Source organism: Sciurus carolinensis, chromosome 11, assembly GCF_902686445.1.
Source record: "Sciurus carolinensis chromosome 11, mSciCar1.2, whole genome shotgun sequence".
NCBI classification, from domain to species: Eukaryota; Metazoa; Chordata; class Mammalia; order Rodentia; family Sciuridae; genus Sciurus; species Sciurus carolinensis.
Window position 1 is genome coordinate 75,479,222 of NC_062223.1, and position 18,990 is coordinate 75,498,211.

Below are 18,990 nucleotides of genomic sequence, written 5' to 3' on the forward strand. Positions count from 1 at the left end.
GGGGAGGAGGGCAGTGGATGGAAGCTCCCTCAGGGTGGGGGCTGGGGAAATGGGAGGGCTGGGCTGGACTCTGGGAAAGATGGCTAGGAGGGGGAACCACCAAAGGATTGGACACTTACTTGGGGACACCCTCGTAGGCATGGTCATCCTCATCTTCCTCGTCCCCGGACAGTTCCTCTCCCTCACTCAGCAGACTGGCCACGCGCACGGCCCGTGGGACTTGGCGTAGTGGGGGCTCCTCCTGCCCCCACCCCAGGCCCACTCAGCATCAGGCTTCCCTTCGAGCCACAGATCACACCCCCGGGGTTGCCACGTGCACCTCTGTCCACTCAATCCCTGCCCTACACAACTCAGCGCTTTTACTTCTGCTTCCTCCCACTCCGCCCTTGCCAGCTGAGACCACACGGGGACCCAGACTCACAAGGACAAGAGAACCAGTGGCAGACAGAGATCTAGGACAGGGACGAAGACAGAAAGCTAAGAAAAAGAAAGACTTAGGATTAGGGAGACAAGGCAAGCACTGAGAGAGGGTGGCATGGGAACACAGAAAGTGAAACAGAAAGAGGGACAGCTACAGCAAGACAGAAACACAGAAGGAGGGGGACAGGCCACACATACACAGATGCAGTTGAAGTCTGGAGCAGAAGCCCCAGAGTAGAGCCCCAGACCCCTGGTGCAAGGTTCTGGGGTTGCACTTGACCCTACCCCTGAATAGCAAGACAAAGAAATGGGAAAGGGAACTCCCTTGGGGAACAGCAGCCCACTCTCTGGTGGTCCCCAGGGTCTACAGGCAGCTAGGCAGCCCTCCCTCCACACTGACAGGCAGGCAGCCCAACCTGACCACTGCCCTGCCCACCTTCTTGGTCATCACGCTGGCCGGGGCCCCTGGCCCCTCCTCTGGGACTTCATCATAGTCAGAGTCATCTGGAGAAAAAGAGGTTGGGGAGAGCCTGAAGCAAATGGCTAGGCCATATCTCCTGGGACATGGCAGCTTGGCTTCAAAAAGTCCACCCCCAAACCAAATCTCCCACCCCCACCCTAGCCTGGCTTTCAAAAAAGGCATGGGGACAGGAAGTGCTATTTATACCAAAGAAGAGGCAGGGCCACCACAGGGAGGTCTGACCAGGCAGCAAGCTTGGGGGTCAGCAACAGGGACTGCCCCCATAGGACTACAAAGGCAACAAGAATTAAGGAAAGTAGACCACCCCAGAGCCTCGAGCCGGCTCCACAGGAAACACTCCCTGACCTTGAAGTCATGGCTCACTCAGGCTGTGGCCCAGCCCTAGGGGTCAGATCAGGCAGAGGTACTGTCTCCATTTTATTTATTTAATAGGTTTTTTTTTTTTTTTTTTTTCCCCCTCTAATTTTTGGTATAGGGATTGAACTCAGGGACGCTTAACCACTGCGTCACTTTCCCAGCCCTTTTTATATTTTACTTAGAGACAGGGTCCTGCTAAGTTGCTCAGGGGCTCACTAAGTCACTGAGGCTGGCTTTGAACTTGCAATCCTCCTGCCTCAGCCTCCCAAACTGCTGGGATTATAGGTGTGAACCACCACGCCTGGTGTTCTGTCTCCATTTTGCAGATGAAAATGATGCTTGGGGAGGCCCATGACCTGCTCAGAGCAGCACAGTAGACTGGTGGCAGGCAGGCAGCAAGAAGAATGTGACCCTCGCATGCTCTCCAGGGCCAATCCCAGGTAACTTGCCAGGAGTCCCAGAGTAACTTGCTGCAGTACCCACCAAACTCGGGTGGCTGGCGGGGAGGCTTCGGAGGGATCTCTGGGGGGCAGGGAGGCCTCTGGGGGACAGTGGATGCAGGCTCCTCTGGCTCTGGCTGAGGATGGGATGACAGTGGTGGCAGCAACAACTCTTCCTTGGAGGGAAGGCTGGGAACAGAACAGATGCTGGGCGTCACTAAGCAAAAGAGGCAGGACTCGAGCCCTGGGAATCAGCTCACCGGGTTGCAGCCTACCTGCTCCCTACAGGTGCCTACCACAGGAGCTCCTCACGCATCCCCTTACCCTACTTTCCTGACTGAGACCCTTCCCAACACAAAGTCTGAAGAAGTGGGTGCCTTCCTCCACCTGAATGAGCTGGTCACCTATCTCCAGTGTTCCACATTTTAGCCACTGGGTGTCCACTCTGGAGAAAGGATGAAGATCAAAATGGGGATCAAAGAAGGCTTCCTGGGGGAGGTGATGCTGAAACCACACTTTTAAGGGTAGGGAGGCATTTGTTAGCAAAGGAATGGGACAGAAATGAAATGGACATTGAGGCTGAAGGCACAAACCACAGTCTCAGAAACCAACTCCAGAGCCCCAGAACTGGGTCTCTGGACGAAGGCTACCTCTGTCTTGTCCAGACTTCAATATTCACTACCTCCAGAGCCGTGGAGGCCTGGCCCCACCACCTGCTTCTGCCAGCATCCTGTAGGGGCCAAGGAAGAGCAGCAGAGTGGGCAGCTTCCCTGGTTATTTTTGATCTGGTCTGTTCCCGTATTCCTGGTAATGACTGACAGTGTGTGACTGCCACAAAAGCAAGGAGGGCTGGGAGGGTGGGGCTGGGTCAGCATGGGGCTCTTGTACCCCTTTCTTCAGCTTTAGATCAAGTCCTCCTCTGAAAGTCTGCCTTGAGCCCTCCTGTCTGCTCTAGTCCCTGACTGTGCTTCCCTCCATTATGAGCTTCATACTAAATTATTCCAAATAATACTTCAAAGACCCTTGTGATGTGTTTCTCAGGACACGTGATTACTTCCAAATTGTAGTATTATGACCAAAGGGAATGTGCCCCACCGGCTTCTGTGCAGAGTCTGACCTTCAGCTGGTTTCCAGCCCTCTTCCTCTGGACACTATTCCAGGTGGCATGCAGCCTTGTCACCAGGGAGCGCTGTGTTGGTAACACTGACCTGCATTGGGAACTGTCAGTAAACTCTAAATCTGGGGGTAAGCCAGACTTTGAGCTTCCCCCACTGGGGTGACTTGTAACTAGGTACATCCCAGGCAGGACCTAAAGCCACACATGAGTGGTTGCCTTCTTGGGACAAGAGGTTCCTAAGCCAGGCTGGCTCCCTGTGAGCCATCTGTCCACCCTGATCCTTAGTCTCTCCCTGTAGAGCTGTCACCTGGAGGACCGTGGAGAATGTGCAGATGTGGCATGTACACCACCAGGACCCCATAGCAGAGGAAGACCTGTAGCTGCTCTGGTGGCATCTGCTCTCTACCCTATCTGCCTCTCTGAGAATCTGATACCAAGGGAGGTGTGGTGGTCTCGAGAGCTTGAATGTTTGGCTGAATTTAAGAAAAAACTCTGGTGGACACTGTACCAAGCTCTCCCCCATTTGACCCTGAGTTCCCTTTAGAGCAGGGGCAGCATCTGCCTCAGTATCCCCACCATCCGGGGCAGGGCCTGGCTGAGTTACTGGCAACAGTATATTGGAGAGGTGGGCAGGTGGACAGGTAGCTAGTCTATGGGCAGGTGGGTAAGTTGGCCACTAGGGTTGAAAGGGAAGCAAATGAAGTATAAATGATGACCAAAGGACCAAATGACTGAGTGCCCACCATGAGCATGTCCCAGCTGGTAAGAACAATGCCTGAAGACTGCTTGACAGGCAAGTCCATCTGTCACTGCTGCTTCCCAGATGCCCAGAGCACCACCCAAGACTGAGGGGGTCTAGTTCCCAACACCTGCCCAGGTCTAAGGGCTGAAAGGAAGAGGTTGGCAACAGAGCCAGGCTGCCCACTGCTCCCCACTCTTGGAACCCTTCACTTTGGTTCCCAGTCCATCCCCATCACTGTCCTGACGGTCTACAAGAGGTCTGCCACGCTGAGGCCTTCTGCCTGCGTCCCACCCTCTTCATTCTTATATCACCAGAACCGAGCAGGAATTTATAAACAAATGACTATCTAGATTAATTAATTCTTATTAATAAACAACGTGTATCTATATACATGTTTTTCCAGCCACCTTCTAAGTACTTTACATGGATTCATTCATTTACAGGAAACAGGCACAGAAATTTTGAGTAATTTATCTTTGGTCCCACAGCTGGGATTTCAACCCAATCAATCCAGTACCACAGCCTGGCAAATGTGGCCAGAGAGGTCTAAGGACTTCTCTGAGGACTGTTTCCTCACAATGGCCACCAAGGCTCAGTGTCTACCAGATCTAGAGCTGACATTCCATCCAAAAGGGAACAAAATCACAGCTCTCATAGCCAGCCACTGTGACCACGACAAGAAGCGGGAGGGGAACACAGGCAAAGGGCTCCTCTCCCAACAGGAAGGGAACTATGTCCCAGGAAGGGGGACAAAGGGGCTTCTCATAAACCTTCATGCCCCATCCTAGCCACCTCCTCTAGGAGGCCTCCTGGCTGACCCCTGCCTGCCTAGCACAGGGTATCAGGGCCCTGCTGAGTCAGGCCTAGGCCCAGGAAAGAAGAAGTAGTGTCTGGAAGGCACAGCATGTGGGAAAACCCCAGGGGAAGGGCAGTGTCCCCCTACCAGGAATGGGGCCTGTGGAGTGCCCCTGTCACAGTCCCTCAGGGCATGCACCCTAGGAGCAGTCACCAGCCCAGTTGAGGTCCAGCTGGGATGCTGCCCACTAACCTCTGCCTGTCCCAGGGCACAAATGCACATAATGATCCTGCCTCTGGCTACTGCTCACACTGCTTCCTCCTGGCTCTGGCCCTCTTCCCCACAGCTTCGCCCATGGGAGCCTACCTGAACCTCACATGCAGCTGGACAGGCCTCGAGGCAGCCCCCAGGATGCCGCAGCAGAGCTGCTCCCCACCCTCCCTGATGCCACTGGCTTCCCTGCTCCTTCAGTCCTTTCACTTCTCGCCAAGAGACAGGTGAAGCCATCTGCTCTACCACTACGACCACAGCAGGACGGGGCACCCTGAGCAGGGTTGATCCACCTAAGCCTGGGCCTGCAGCCTAAGAAGTCTGACTTATGGGATTAGGGAAAATACACAGCACACCTCATACCCAGGGGCTGGGGAACATGAGGGTTCCAAATCAGAGAAAATGAGTAGAGTAACCATATGGTTAATCACATAAATCAGAAATAAGAGAGTCAGAAGTGACACTCTTAATAACTGTGTCAAGGCAAGAGGCACAAACAAGGCCTGTCCCAGGCAAAATGAGATGTGTGGTCACTCCAGTTAAGAGACAGGGCTTTGGGCTGGGATTACAATTCAGTGGTAGAGTGCTTGACTCACATGTGTGAGGCACTGGGTTTGATCCTCAGCACCATAAAATAAAATGAAGGTATTTTGTTCATCTACGATAAAAATATAAAGAGAGAGAAAGAGAGAGACAGAGAGAGACAGAGAGAGAGAGAGAGAGAGAGAGAGAAAGAGAGAGAGAGAGAGGCACACAGGCTTTAGTGCCAGGTAGATGTGGTTTTGAATCTCACCTCAAACATCATCAGTCTGTGACCCCAAGAGGCTCACTTCACCTCTGAGCCTATTTCCCCTCTGACCTGCCTCAATACCTCAATAAGGGAACACCACGCAATATCAGCACAGCTTTCTCACCCTAGCTGTGGCTGAAGGAGACTCAGCCTCACAGGCTAGGCCAGGAGGCAACTGTCCAGACTCCTTCTCCAACTGCCTCTGACTCCCCTTTAGATTTTTCAATCTCCACTGATCTCTGGCCGGAGGAACCAGGTCTCACCTTGAGGGCAGGCAGGCGGCAGAGAGAGAGAGCCTGAATATCTTGGGCTGGCCTTGGACTTACTGGCCAGTCACATTCCAAGTCTCTGTGACTGAGTTGCATTCTATAAACACACTTCCGGGCCTTTGCATGTGCTATTACCTCCACTTGGAACATGCTTCCCTGTCTGGCCAAACTCCTACTTTTCCTTCAAAAGGCACAAAGCACACATCCTCCCTTCCTCTGTGGATCTCCCCTCATGCTTCAGGCCAGTGTGGGGCCTCCTTGGGGCTCCCCCAGTCACCATGCTTCCTATCACATAGCATGTCTGTCTGCTCTGTTCACAGAAATGACCTCAGAGGACCAGACACCCTGTCTATACCTCAGCCTAGAGGCAGGACCTTGACCCTAAGATATCACATGGGCTTTGAAGGGACCCAGGTCAATCCCAGGCCCCAGACTTTCACCAGCAGGGTTGCGAGGTGAGGCCAGGCCTAGAGATCTGGGGACATCCGTCTCCTTCCCTGGTCTCCCCTATCCACAAGGACAAACTTTCCTAGTTGCCCACTTCCTCATTCATGCCCTGGCCTCCTCAGCAGCCAAAGCCTCAGTCCTATGCCTCTTGCTTCCTCCGTGGCTGCTCTGTCCTTCCAACTCCACAGGCCAGGCCCTCTAGCACTCCCCTGGCACACACTTCTGCTCAGGCTGCAGCATTCAGAGTCCCTCCTAGGGTCTCCCTTGCCAGAATGGATATCTGCAGCCTGCCTCTCCTAGATCCAATCCTCTGCCTGCCTCCAGCATCCAACAAAGAGGGCTTTAGTGAGTGTGCACTGAATGACCACTACCCTGCCTGCATCCTGGTCACGGAAAGGTCAGCAGCTTCCCCAGGACCCCATCAGCCCACCAACTGACCTAGAGCCCAATGTACAACCAAGGCAGTTCTCTCAAGGACAAGCCTACTACTTGCTATGCAGTAGTGTGCCAGGTTTCTGCTGGAGGTGTTTCACATTTAATGATCAGAAATCATCACCTCTGTGGTGCTCAGGACACGCCTCCTCCCTCCCCTAAGTGTGCAGGCCTGCTGGGCCCCCGTGGCACTCCCACTGCCAGGCCTACGATGAGCTCCCCACAGGCCAGCCCTGCTGTCGTGGACGGAAGGTAGTAGGGGCCTGTCTCCATGGCAGCTCTGTGTACTTCTCAGGCCTGATCCTGTGCTGACTCCTGAGGGCAGCAAGGGGAGGAAGTTCAGCCCTCAGGGAGCTCACAGACTATACTGAACTCCACCTCCATCCTGGCTGCCAGGTTAGAGGCCACTCTATGTCCTCAGTGACCAGAAAGCTGCTGAGTTCATTAGGGGACCACAGTCAGGGGGGCAGCCTCCATACACCACAGACACCCACCATACTAGAGCCCTGGACAGGAGGGAGTGGAACCACACAGACGACGTGCCAGCCCTCTGCACACCTCCCTATGGCACTGGACTAGGGGTGGAGGTTCAGAAGCACACAACCTTGAGGGTGACAGTGAGATAAGGCACTTCCCCAGGGAATTGCCAGAGGGGTGCTGGAAACTAGGAGTGGATGTCAGAACTGAAGAGGTAGGCACAAGGGCCCTGTAGGGCCGAGACCCCACAGGGGAACAGTGGGGCAGAGTCTGAGAAAGGCCCAAAAATAGACACCATGGGTTCTTGGTGGACCCAGGAGAGAGGCTTATGAGGAGACAGAGACATGGAAAGCCCAGGGGAGAAGAAGAAGAGAGGGGAAAATAGAAGTGGAGAAACTGATAGAAGATAGGAAATTCTGAGAGCCAACAGAGAAGGGGGTGCAGAGCACCCTTGAAAACCTGACCCAGGGGTAACAGCCATGCGCTCAGCCTCCCTCCCACCCACCCAACAGCCCAGCCAGGCTGCTCCTTGCTCACCCTCAGAGGCCGGCTGGGTCCTGGGCCCAAGGACTCCGAGGCTCCAACCAGGCTGGCTCAGTGTGTGCTCAAGTCCATGTGCCTGCCCGAGCAAGCCTGTGTCAGTCTGGGCTGGTCTCACAGACAGCCTGGGCCCTTTTCCCAGGTGTGTCTGTGGCTGGGTTCCCTTGGAGATGTTGGGACTCAAGTGTTGCTCTGTATGCCTATGATTTGTCTCTGAGTATTTGTAAATCGCTTCTCTGAGTGTGTATGTGTTTCTGATTTTACCTGTGAATCTGTCTGGGAGAGTGAGTGAGTGTGTGTTTGTGTGTGTATGTGCATCCAGCTCTGGTCTCCCCTGCTTCCTGCTCTCCGCCTCCCCCCCCCCAACACCAGCCCCAGCCAACACACACACTTCCTGAAAACACTGAGAGAGAAAAGTCACCCAGAATCCCCTGGGGCAGACACTTCCTCCCCGCCCCCGTATTGCACCCACCCCCAAGCTAAGATGGGACAACCAGCAGTGTCTGCTGGTCTTGTGAGGTCTTACAGGGTGGACACCCAGGAAGCCCTGGCCCTGGCTGGCCCCTGCAGGGGCCTCTCCCATTCCCCACGCTCATGAGGAAGCCCAGAGAGGCTGAGAAAGAGGTTCTTCGAAGGGAGCAGGTTCTGCCCCAGCAACAAGTGATCAGCCTTCAGGAAGACCAGGGATTGGCTGAGTGAAGGCAGTTAAGAGCACAGGAGGGAGACCTCGCAGTGTGACTCCAGCTAGCAGCTGCCCCCTCCAGGCAAATATTTCCTTTTCCAGAGGTGTCTACAGGCATCCAAATACCAAAAGGGGAAATTGAGCTGGGAGGGGCTCTCTGGAGTGACCCTTGGACCCTTGATCAGAAACGACCCCTGTAGAGACCAAAGGGAAGGAGGTGGTGAGGGACAGGGGAAACACTGGGGAATGATTTTTACCAAATTATGTTGTCATTTCATGTGCTTGAACAAAAATGTAACAACAAATTCCACTATTAAATATAACTATAGTATACCAGTAAAAAATATGAAAAAATGTCCTTGGGAGAGAAAAAAAAAAAGCAAGCAAGCAATGACCTCTCTGTGACTCTCAGGAAGTTCAGAGTTCAGATCTATGAAAAGGACCTGAGAGGCCAGGGGCAAGGCCTGAATCCAGGCTTCCCCTCTGCTCTGTGGGGGTCTGATGGTAGACAAGTGTCTCTGCATTTCTAGACTCCTCAGTAAGTTCTCTACCACAGGTTTAAAAAATGGTAGAGAATGCAGACTCTGGGGGTAAAGTGGGTCCTCTCAAGTCAGGCAGAATGGTGAGGCTGGCTCTGAGAGTCCTGGGCCTTGCCAGGCCAGGTAGGAGGGACCACTTTTGCTTGCTTGCTGATTTGCCTATATGTTGGTCTCTGGCTGAGGATCTTACCCCAGTCTATAACACCCAGCAGTCTCCTCTGAGATGTTTCCCTTCCCAAGACATCTGGGGTGACACAGGTTGAGGAGAAGGGTGGGGAGAAGGGATTTGGAGTGGTGAGCTCGGGACCAAACCATTTAACTCTCCATGTCTTGATAATGGAGTTGAAGGACAGAAATTACTCCTGCATGGAGAACGGCCACTAGAGGGCACAATGGCACTAGGAAATCCCAATCTAGGCGTAAACCAGGAGGCTGGAAGATTCTAGTTCCCAGCTGTGTCAAACTAGGAGAGGCACAAACCCTTTTGGTGTTTCCACCAGCTAAATTTCACACCATCACAGACCTGGTTTGACCTTCAAGGCCGCCTGACTTAATGTTCCTCTCTGGGTCAACCTCCTTGACCTTCTCCCCAGACGCCCCCTAAATAATACATTTGACATAGTTCCAGACAGTGCCCCCTCTCCTATTCTGAGCCTTAAAGTCCCTGCTTAAAACCAGGACACAAATCCCTCAGAAGGTCTGCTGCAGCAATCAGTAAAATCATGTACACGAAATGCTCCACACAGCATCCAGCTCTAACAAGGACCAGGAGACTACATATCCCTTCCTCCTCCAAGAAATCTTCCTAGACTAGCCTGACTTGGACCAAGCACTCCAACAAATTCCCACTCCCCACTGAACACACACCTAAACTTCTTGGGGAGGCTCTTTCCTGGCTGGGCACCCAAACAAATGGTAGGAAGGAAGGCGTATGTGAAGGAGATAGAATAGAAAGTCCACAGAAGCAGAAGGAACCCAAGAAAAGGGGGACCAGGAGTCATGGAATAGAAAAAACAGTTCTGAAGAGGAAGGAGGGTAAGCAGGATGAGTCCTCAGAGGTGTCTAAGGATTTGTGATATTAGGGGGATGCAAGTATGGCAGGAGCCCAAGCACAGTTCCCACTCACACCCCTACCCTAGGATCCTAGGCTTTCCATTTTCTCCACACATTACCTCCTTGTGACAGAACAATCCCTGAGTCTCCACACTGTCTCATACTATCCAGGTCCCTTGCTGAATTCAGGCTTTCTCCTGAACTCTCTTCAAGCATCTTTGGATCCCAAATCTGTCCCTGGGAACACCTAGCCACCTGAGACAGAAAACTGAGGCTGTTGTGGCTCCCCCTGTCCTCTCTGCTCACATCCAGGCAGCCACAAGTCCTGGTCATTCAAGCTTTATCTTCATTTTCTCGCCTGGCCCTACCTAGGACCACTCACCTTTCAGCCTCCTCCCCCATTATCCTCACAAGCAGCCAGAGTCATGCTTTGGGCACTCAAATTCCATCCCATCTCTTTTTTTTTTTTTTTTTTTTTTTTTTCTTTGTGGTACTGGGGATCAAACTCAGGGCCTTGTGATTGCGAGGCAAGCACTCTACCAGCTGAGCTATCTCCCCAGCCCCCATCCCATCATTTTGCTGAAAACCTGCCTGGCTCCCTGGCCAGGCCTTCACAGCACCATCCCCAAGCCTCACCCGCCAACCCAGCCACACTATTGTTAGGAACTTGAGTGCTTCCCTCCTCTGAGCTTTGCACAGGCTGTTCCCTCCACCTGAAGTGTCTCTCTACTCCAGTGGGAAGGCCATGAACTCCCCACCTACCATTCAGGATACTCTGCCTGTGTTCCACCCACACTAATGGCATCCACTCACCTCACCAGCAGGCGGGGGGGTCCTGTGCGAGGAGGCACTGGAGGAATGCTCGGCTCCACCAAATGTCGCTTGGCAGGCAATGGGGGCAGCACAGGGTCTGGGGCAGCTGTGGACGGGGTGGCAAAGCAGGCAGGCGGAAGGCAGCTCTTGCGGGGTGGGATGGGTGGGGCAGCAGGTGGCACCTCATCCTCTCTAGCTGTGGGCAGCGACTCAGGTGGAGTGATGGGCACGGGCGGTGAACGGAACACGTGGCGCTTCATGGGCACAGGTCGCGGTGTGGGGCGGGGTGCAGGGGATGGAGGTACATGAGCACGGAGCAGGCCAGCCAGGATGCGGCGGCGGTGTCCTGGGAGCAGCATGCCCATGTCCATCAGGCGGGCATCACTGAGGCCCTGGCATTCAGTGGCCCAAACCAGTCCATGCTGCTCAAAGAGCCCGGTATACTGCTCCAGGTGCAGTGCCCGTAGCCACTCGGCCACTGACAAGGCAGCATCCCCGCCCTCTGCCATGGTTTCTGCCAGTAGAGGCCCAGCCAGGAGGGCTCAGTCCAGATCTGGAAAAGATGAGCGTAGGTCAGAGATATGGTGGCCCAGGACCCATGCCCCTGATCAGCATCCCTCTGTGTTCTTTCCTGGCCAATGCCACTCTTAATCCCCAGAAGACAAGATCCCAAAGACCATAATTCCAAATACTGAAATCCCCAAAGATTTCCCTAAAGTCTAAAATCCCCAAAATTATAATCCCAAAATATTAAAACTGCAAAGGTTGAGATTTTAAAAGCCTAAATCCCAAAATCCCTCTCATGCCATGGGTTCAAGTTCAGTCCTTGAGCTTCCTCCCCTGTGCCCCATGTGCCAGGCAAAGCCAAGTACTGGCAGGATCTGAACACACAGGATTTTCCCTCTACCTAAACCACCCCCCCATCACCCTGCCCCTGGGGCCTCCTAGCACTATGATCACATCTCCTTCTTTAGGAAGTCCTCCATCACCTCCGAGTTGGCATCACACCTGCCCCCATAAGCAGCCCATATGGCATGACTGCTACTGTATAGGGTACCCCTCCCCACTGCCCTCAGCAAGACCCAGACCAGGGCCAAAGTCCCTCTAAGGCACCAGTCCCCAGTTGAGGGCCAAGCCCAAGGGCTTAACCAATATGTGTGGGATTGAAAGGTACCACTCTGGTCCCTCTGCATGCCCGGTGTAGGATAGAGCCTCACCTCTCTCCACCTCACCTCCAATGTCTCTAAAGGAAGTGGAATGCTCCAGAAGACAGTCAACCAGATCACACAGCCTCTGGGTCGCTGACCCACTAAGTCCCCTTTTCCCGACAAGGCAGGGAAAAGCCATTCATTCATTCGTTCATTAAAAATAGCCTCACACTTGGCAATGGGAACTCAGGTTCCATACCTGCAACTCAAGAGCATCTGGTTTGGTGAGAGTACAGAGATGATTAACAGAGCAAAAGACGAAAGTTATCCAATCATCCCCAGACACTAAAGAGGCACATGATGAAACGCCACATTGTTTTCTCAAATGAAAACCTGACTAAATAGCAATAGACTGACAACTCCTTAAACAAAATCCAACACTTCATTTAATGAAAAAAGCAACAGAAGCCAGGAATAGTGGCACATGCCTGTAACCCCAGCAGCTCAGGAGGCTGAGGCAGGAGGACAGTGAGTTCAAAGTCAGCCTCAGCAATGGTGAGGCACTAAGCAACTCAGTGAGACCCTGTCTCTAAATAAAATACAAAACAGGGCTGGGGATGTTGCTCAGTGGTTGAGTGCCCCTGAGTTCAATCCCTGGTACTTAAAAAAAAAAAAAAAAAAAAAAAAAAAAAAAGCAACAGACAAGTCCCATTATAGTTAGGAATGAGACAAGGATATTCATTTCATCATCATCATTATTATTATTACAATTATTCACATTGCTCTAAAAGTTCTAGACAACAAAATAAACAAAGGTATAAAAATTAGGAAGGAAAAGAAACTACCATTAGTTGTGAATAATATGAATTTTGAAAGCCCAAGCAGTTCAACTAAGAAAATATTACAAATAAGCATTTAGTGGGGCCGGGGCTGTAACTCAGTGGTAGAGCACTTGCCTAGCATGTGTGAGACCCTGGGTTCAATCCTAAGCACCACATAAAAATAAAATAAAGGTACTGTGTCCACCTACAACTAAAAAAATATGTATTTAAAAAAAAGAATTTAGTAAGATAGTTGGGTTTGAAATCAATATTTCTACACCATAACCAGTAGATTTTAGGATAAAAGAATGCATTTATAGTACTATCACAAAACATAAAACACCAAGAATAAATTTCATAATAAATATACATGGTCTGGGAGATAGCTCAGTGACAGAGTGCTTGCCTACTATATTCCAGGTCCTAGGTTCAATCCCAGTTCCAGAAAAAAAAAAAAAAAAAAAAGAAGGAAATACACAAATCCTCATCAGGCAGAGTGGGGCACACCTGTAATCCCAACAACTCAGGAGGCTGCGACAGGAGGATCACGAGAAGTTCAAGGCCAATCTGGGCAATTTGGGCAAGACTCTGTTCTTAAAATAAAAATCAAAAAGAGTTGAGGATGTAGCTCAATGATAGAGCATCACTGGGTTAAATCCCAGTACGGAAGGAAGGAAGGAAGGAAAGAAGGAAGGAAGGAAGGACAGACTAACTCAGGGAAAAACAAGATCTACATAAAGAAAAATTTGTAGTGTTACTGAGAGACAAAAAAGAAAAGATTAAAAAAAAAAAAAAAAAAAAAAAAAAAAAAAAGACCAGACAAATGAGAAGACGTTCTGAACAGGAACATCATAAAGGCGTTAAGTCTGTCTAATTTATAAATATACACAATTCTACTGAATATACACACAGAAATTCCTTTTAAGCTAGACAAGTGATTTGAAAATTAATGTGGAAAAATAAAAAAGCAGGAAGAGCCAGAAAATTTTGGAAGCAGGAGGTGTGGGGAAGGGAGGGTATGGAGTAGAAATCTGCCTTATCACATATTAAAACATATCACAGAGTCACCATAATTAAAACAGTATATGGTGCCAGCATGGGAACAAACTGATCAATTAAACAGAACAAAAGCTCAAGAGGAGTTGGAAGAACAGGTACACAATGAAAGGAGAATCTAAAACTAGTGGGGGGAATGGGTTATTAAGCTGTTGGGACAGCTATGGAAAAATCTAGAAAAAACTAAAGTGTTCCCCTCTGTGGAGCCCTGTTTTGTTCTTGTTTGCCTCATATCTTACAACAAGGTAAGTTGCAACTGGATCAAAGATTTCAATATAAAAAAATAAAACCATGAAAGGATTGAAAAATCACCTTCGGGTGGGGCATGGTGGCACACCCCTGTAATCCCAGCAGCTTGAGAGGCTGAGGCAGGAGGATCATGAGTTCAAGGCCAGCCTCAACAATTTAGTGAGGCCCTGAGCAACTTAGTGAGACCCTGTCTCTAAATAAAAAATAAAAAGGGTTAGGGATGTGGTTCAGTGGTTAAGTGCCCCTGGATTCAATCCCTGGTATCAAAGGTGGGGAAAATCCCTTAGAGAGGCAAAAGCCTTTTGGAAATGATACAAGCCCAGGATGTATACAGAAAAGCCTGGAACATTCACCTACTGGCACAGGCCATCTAGTGATGTTTCCATCAGTGATGGACCACGTATATGACAAGTTCCAGAAGATTATAATGGAGCTCAGAAATTCTTATCACACAATGACATCGTAGCAAACCACATTCCTCCTGGGTCTGTGGTGATGCTGGTATAAACAGTTCTCCTGTGTTGCCAGTCATATAAAAGTACAGCCCACACAATACTTCATAATGATAATAAATGACTATGGCACTGGTTTATGTGTTCACTACTCTGTATTTTTTATCCTTATTTTAGAGTGTACTCCTACTTATAAAAGAAGTGTACTGTAAAACAGAGGGCCAGCTCACCCAGCAGCAGGTTCATACAGTTCCTGTTTACTGTGTCTCCTGATAGCATCAAAGCTGCATGGAGTGACTGAACCAGCCCTTCCAGGTCTGTGTAAGGACATTCAATGATGTTCACACAATGACAAAATTACCAATGATGCATTTTTTCAAAATGTATCCCCATCGTTAAGCATCATATGACACTGTATAAAAAACAAGCATTCCCAGCATGGTAGACGACACCATAGGCAAAGCAAGAGGTAAATGACAACCTAGAGGACATCGCACATCCTACTCATTTCCCACACAGAGGGCTCACTGCTTGAAGATTGAAGAGCACCTAGAAATAAAAAACACAGGGCTAGGGATATATCTCAGTTGGTAGAGTGCCTGCCTGTCAAGCACAAGGCCCTGGGTTCAATCCCTAGCACCGTAGGGGGGGAAAAGAAAGAAAAACCTAGCAGAAAAATGGGCAAAGAATATTAACCTCAGAAAAAAGAGAAGGTCAGGAGGATAGGGAAATGAGCCCCTGGGTAACTTTTTGGGCAGCAGAGCACACACAGCACCTGTAGATATTTGCTAAGAAACTTACAAAAAGACTCTTTTTAAATGAGGACCTATGTCACTGGGGTTTGTAACTCTCCAAAGAAAATTCCTGATTGATATTTTGAATGGACTAAAAGGCTGCATGAATACCTAATGGACACTGAGTGCCTTACCCAGCACTGGGCAGGGGGCTGACTTCCTTAAACCTGTAGATCTGTATAAACCCTAGACAACAGCCACTCTTGGGAATCCCTCTCTTGGGACCTCTCCCTCTTTGAGAGCTCTGCTCTCTATTACTCTAATAAATCCTGTTACTTTGCTCTCACCCTGTGTTCACAGATTTTATTCTTCAAATGCATGAGATAAAGAACCCAACCCCATGCTCCGTTATAATATAACAGACACACACAGAAAGAAAACTATAAATGGCCTTTAAATATGACAAGGAACTTAACAAAATAAAAACATCAAATATAGGGCAATGCTACTTTCCACCTCTGAGGCTGTCAAAGAGAAAAATGTCTTAAAACACACAGCACTGGTAATGGGGTGGGGCCACTCCTGCAGGGCTGGTGGCTGTGCCTCTAGGGAAGGCCATGCCACAGTAACTACTAGAGCCCAAGCCTGCATGCTACTGCCCTTCGGCCCAGGTGCCCTGGGTCAAAGTGCAGACACTTATCGTGCAGGTTTACGGGAACACATCTGCAATGACAGATGCAGATAGTTATTGGCTACAGCACTGTGTATAATAACAAAAGACTGGAAATAACCAAAATGTCCATCAACTGCAGAATGTTAACTAGATTACAGGGGAGTCATACAATAGACTTCTGAGAGGCCCTAAAAAGGAGGAAACTTCGTACACATTGGCACGGGATGACCTCCAAGATAAGCTGTTAAGCAAAGAAAGAAAAGCCCAGGACAGTTTCAAAACATTCTGCCTTTTGTGTGAAATAAACAAAAGGAGAGTGTGACCCAGCACACATGCACTGCAAAACATACGAAGTGTCTCTGCAGAGGGCGGGGGCAGGGGTGGGCAGGCAACACCAGTTACCAGTCTCCTCGGAGGAGGAAAACAGCGCTGAGAGGACAGGAGGGAACAGAGGCAGATGAGAGCTCATGGGTCTGACACTTACACAATCCAGATGCCCTTTGGGGGAAAAGGACACAAGAAATATTTCACTTTTTCAAAATTCACAGAAACATAGGACCATATTTATGCATTGTTCAGGCCCCTCTTTGGATCCTAGAGGCCCTGAATGTCAAATTTCAGCTTTCCTGGAAATCTGCCTTGGACACTTCTTGCTTTACTTAGTTTATCACCTAAATTTTGAACTCTCTGAATTTTAAAAATAAGAATAATAATATAATGGATACTTAAAGGAGTCAAAGAAATTATAAACACATACTTTCCATGTTCTTGGATATAGTGGCTACCAAAATTACAAAGACATCAGTTCTCTCAGGGTTAAGCATCTATAACTTAAGGGCTAGGGCTGTGGCTCAGTGGTAGAGCTCTTGCCTAGCACCTGTGAGGCACTGGGTTCCATTCTCAGCACCACATATAAATAAATGAATAAAATAAAGGTCCAGCAACATCTAAAAAACAACTTTTAAAAAGCTATAACTTGAATGTAATTTCCCAACTGAAATTACCAAATGGAATTTGTTTAGACCAACAGGTTCTAAGTTCATATAAACTAATATTAAAGATTTATTGTTGAGCGGAAAAGAAAGATTCAGGACAGAGTTATATAACAACTGAGTTAAAGAAATACATACATATGTACACACACACACAAATATATAACAGAATACTCTAGATAGATATACAAGAAACTGGCTTTGGGAAGGAGAACTGGCAGTTGAGAAGATAGGAGACACTACATCCTTCTATATTTTTAAAATCTTGTACCACTTAAAAACTAAACAAGGGAAATTGAAAAAAGACAATGCGATAATCATTAGTAAAGCCTGGGAATGAAAAAGAAACCAAAACTCACCAGGCAAGGAAGGGAAACCAAGTCAGCTGATGCTCCCTAATCTAGCCTGCTGGGTCCTGCCCTGTCCCTTCTCTCAGAGCCCTGTAGGAGGTTCTGAGCAAGCCTCAGCCTCACCCTCTGCCTGTAATACTGGTTTTCACAACAGAAAGTCCCAGCCTCCACCAAGCCTTCCCAACTCGTGTACAGAATCAGCCTGAGCACTCGACCCAGCTCCATCCTCCCCACTCCTCACTCACCTGCTGGGCTGCCAAGGACACCCGGTCCTCCCGGAAGCCACAGCTACTCCAAAGGGCTCCTCATCGTGGCCTGAGGCGGAAGCTGCAAGGACAGAGATGGGGGAGAAAGTCCATGAGGTGAGGCCACTTGGAGCAGCCAGAATGCCAAAGAGAAGGAAGAGGAGAAGGGAGAAGGGGGAGGGCAATGGGGAAAAGCAAAGAAAGGGGAAGAAAGCAGAAATGGGAAAAAGGTGGAGGAAGAGGAAGAAAAGGAAAAGAAAAGAGTCCATGGAAGCTGGAAGACAGGCAATGAAAGCTGGACCAGAAGAAGGCCTTCCAGGGACAAGGAAGGCAGCCAGACAGACCTCCTGGAGGTCAGCACAGGTGCTGAAAGGGAATCAGCACTTCCACTCTCTGTCCCCCAAGGACCAGAGGCTAGGATGCACGTGGGGACTGGCTGCCAAAGGGACTGCCCCCAGGAGGTCACTGAGAGGGGACAGACCCAGCTCCTTGGCTAAGGGAGTCTCCCCTAACCTGTGGCCTGTCAGGAGAGGTGGAGCCTGGGACACAGGGCCCTCTCCACAAAGTCTGAGGACCATAGGATGTGCTGAGGGCAGAGGTGGGGCAATGAAGCAGGGGCATGAGGCCCCAGCAGCACTGCTTGTAAACTTGTGGGGAGGTTGAGGGAAAGGGCCCAGAAGAGGAGGTTTCCAGGGGAGGAGAAAGAACAAGTCGACCCTCTGGGCAGGCCATGGTTCCTGCTGCTCAGATGACATAGGCTCTGTGGGGCTTGAGAGAGTGGAATGAAGTGGAATGGACAGGTCTCCCTCCCCTGGCCTGGAGCCAAGTTAGGTGTCCTGCCATAAGGGCAGGGTTAGCTGAAAAAACTCCTGTGTTCTGCGTAACAGCTGTGGCAGGCATTCCTGACCATTTTGCAGTTTACTAATAGGTATTTATCTAAGTAGACTCTACAATTATCATTGCTTTGGAAATGGTTAAAACAAGTATGTGTGTTTCTAAGTAGGTACTTTAAAAACAAATTTTAAGACACTGGATTCTTAATGGAGAAAAACTGAAACCATTCCCTTTAAAAACGGGAACAAGACAGGGATGTCCTCTTTCACCACTTCTATTCAACATTGTCCTCAAAACTCTAGCCAGAGCAATTAGGCAGAACAAAGAAATTAAAGGGATATGAATAGGAAAAGAGGAACTTAAGCTGTCACTATTTGCTGATGACATGATTCTATATTTAGAGGATCCAAAAAACTCCAGAAAACTTCTAGATCTCATCAATGAATTCAGCAAAATAGCAGGCTATAACATCAACACACTTAAATCTAAAGCATTTTTATACGCAAGCGACGAAACAGCTGAAAGGGAAATGAGAAAAACAACTCCATTTGCAATAGCCTCAAAAAAAATAAAATACTTGGGAATCAATCTAACCAAAGAGGTAATGGATCTCTACAATGAAAACTACAAAACATTGAAGAAAGAAATTGAAGAAGACCTTAGAAGATGGAAAGATCTCCCATGTTCTTGGATAGGCAAAATTAATATCATCAAAATGGCCATACTACCAAAGTGCTATACAGATTCAATGCAATTCCAATTAAAATCCCA

The 18,990-nt window shown here is 49.3% G+C and overlaps 1 protein-coding gene across 6 annotated transcripts in view; it reads right to left on the bottom strand.

Annotated features, from left to right (window-relative positions):
- Arap1 (ArfGAP with RhoGAP domain, ankyrin repeat and PH domain 1) overlaps nucleotides 1–18,990 on the bottom strand; it is a 62,806-nt gene that overhangs the window by 26,051 nt on the left and 17,765 nt on the right. For 4 of the 6 annotated variants that reach the window (XM_047516419.1, XM_047516414.1, XM_047516418.1 and 1 more), the window contains exons 3-7: nucleotides 17,386–17,467; nucleotides 10,666–11,218; nucleotides 1,742–1,887; nucleotides 857–924; nucleotides 120–241 (exon numbers count right to left, since the gene is read on the bottom strand). In XM_047516419.1, coding sequence (XP_047372375.1) covers nucleotides 120–241; nucleotides 857–924; nucleotides 1,742–1,887; nucleotides 10,666–11,174 — 845 coding nt within the window. In that variant the 5' untranslated portion in view covers nucleotides 11,175–11,218; nucleotides 17,386–17,467. Of the gene's footprint in view, nucleotides 1–119; nucleotides 242–856; nucleotides 925–1,741; nucleotides 1,888–7,575; nucleotides 7,942–10,665; nucleotides 11,219–11,897; nucleotides 12,073–17,385; nucleotides 17,468–18,990 lie in introns of those variants that run through there. The other 2 variants (XM_047516416.1, XM_047516420.1) reach the window with 2 other exon arrangements.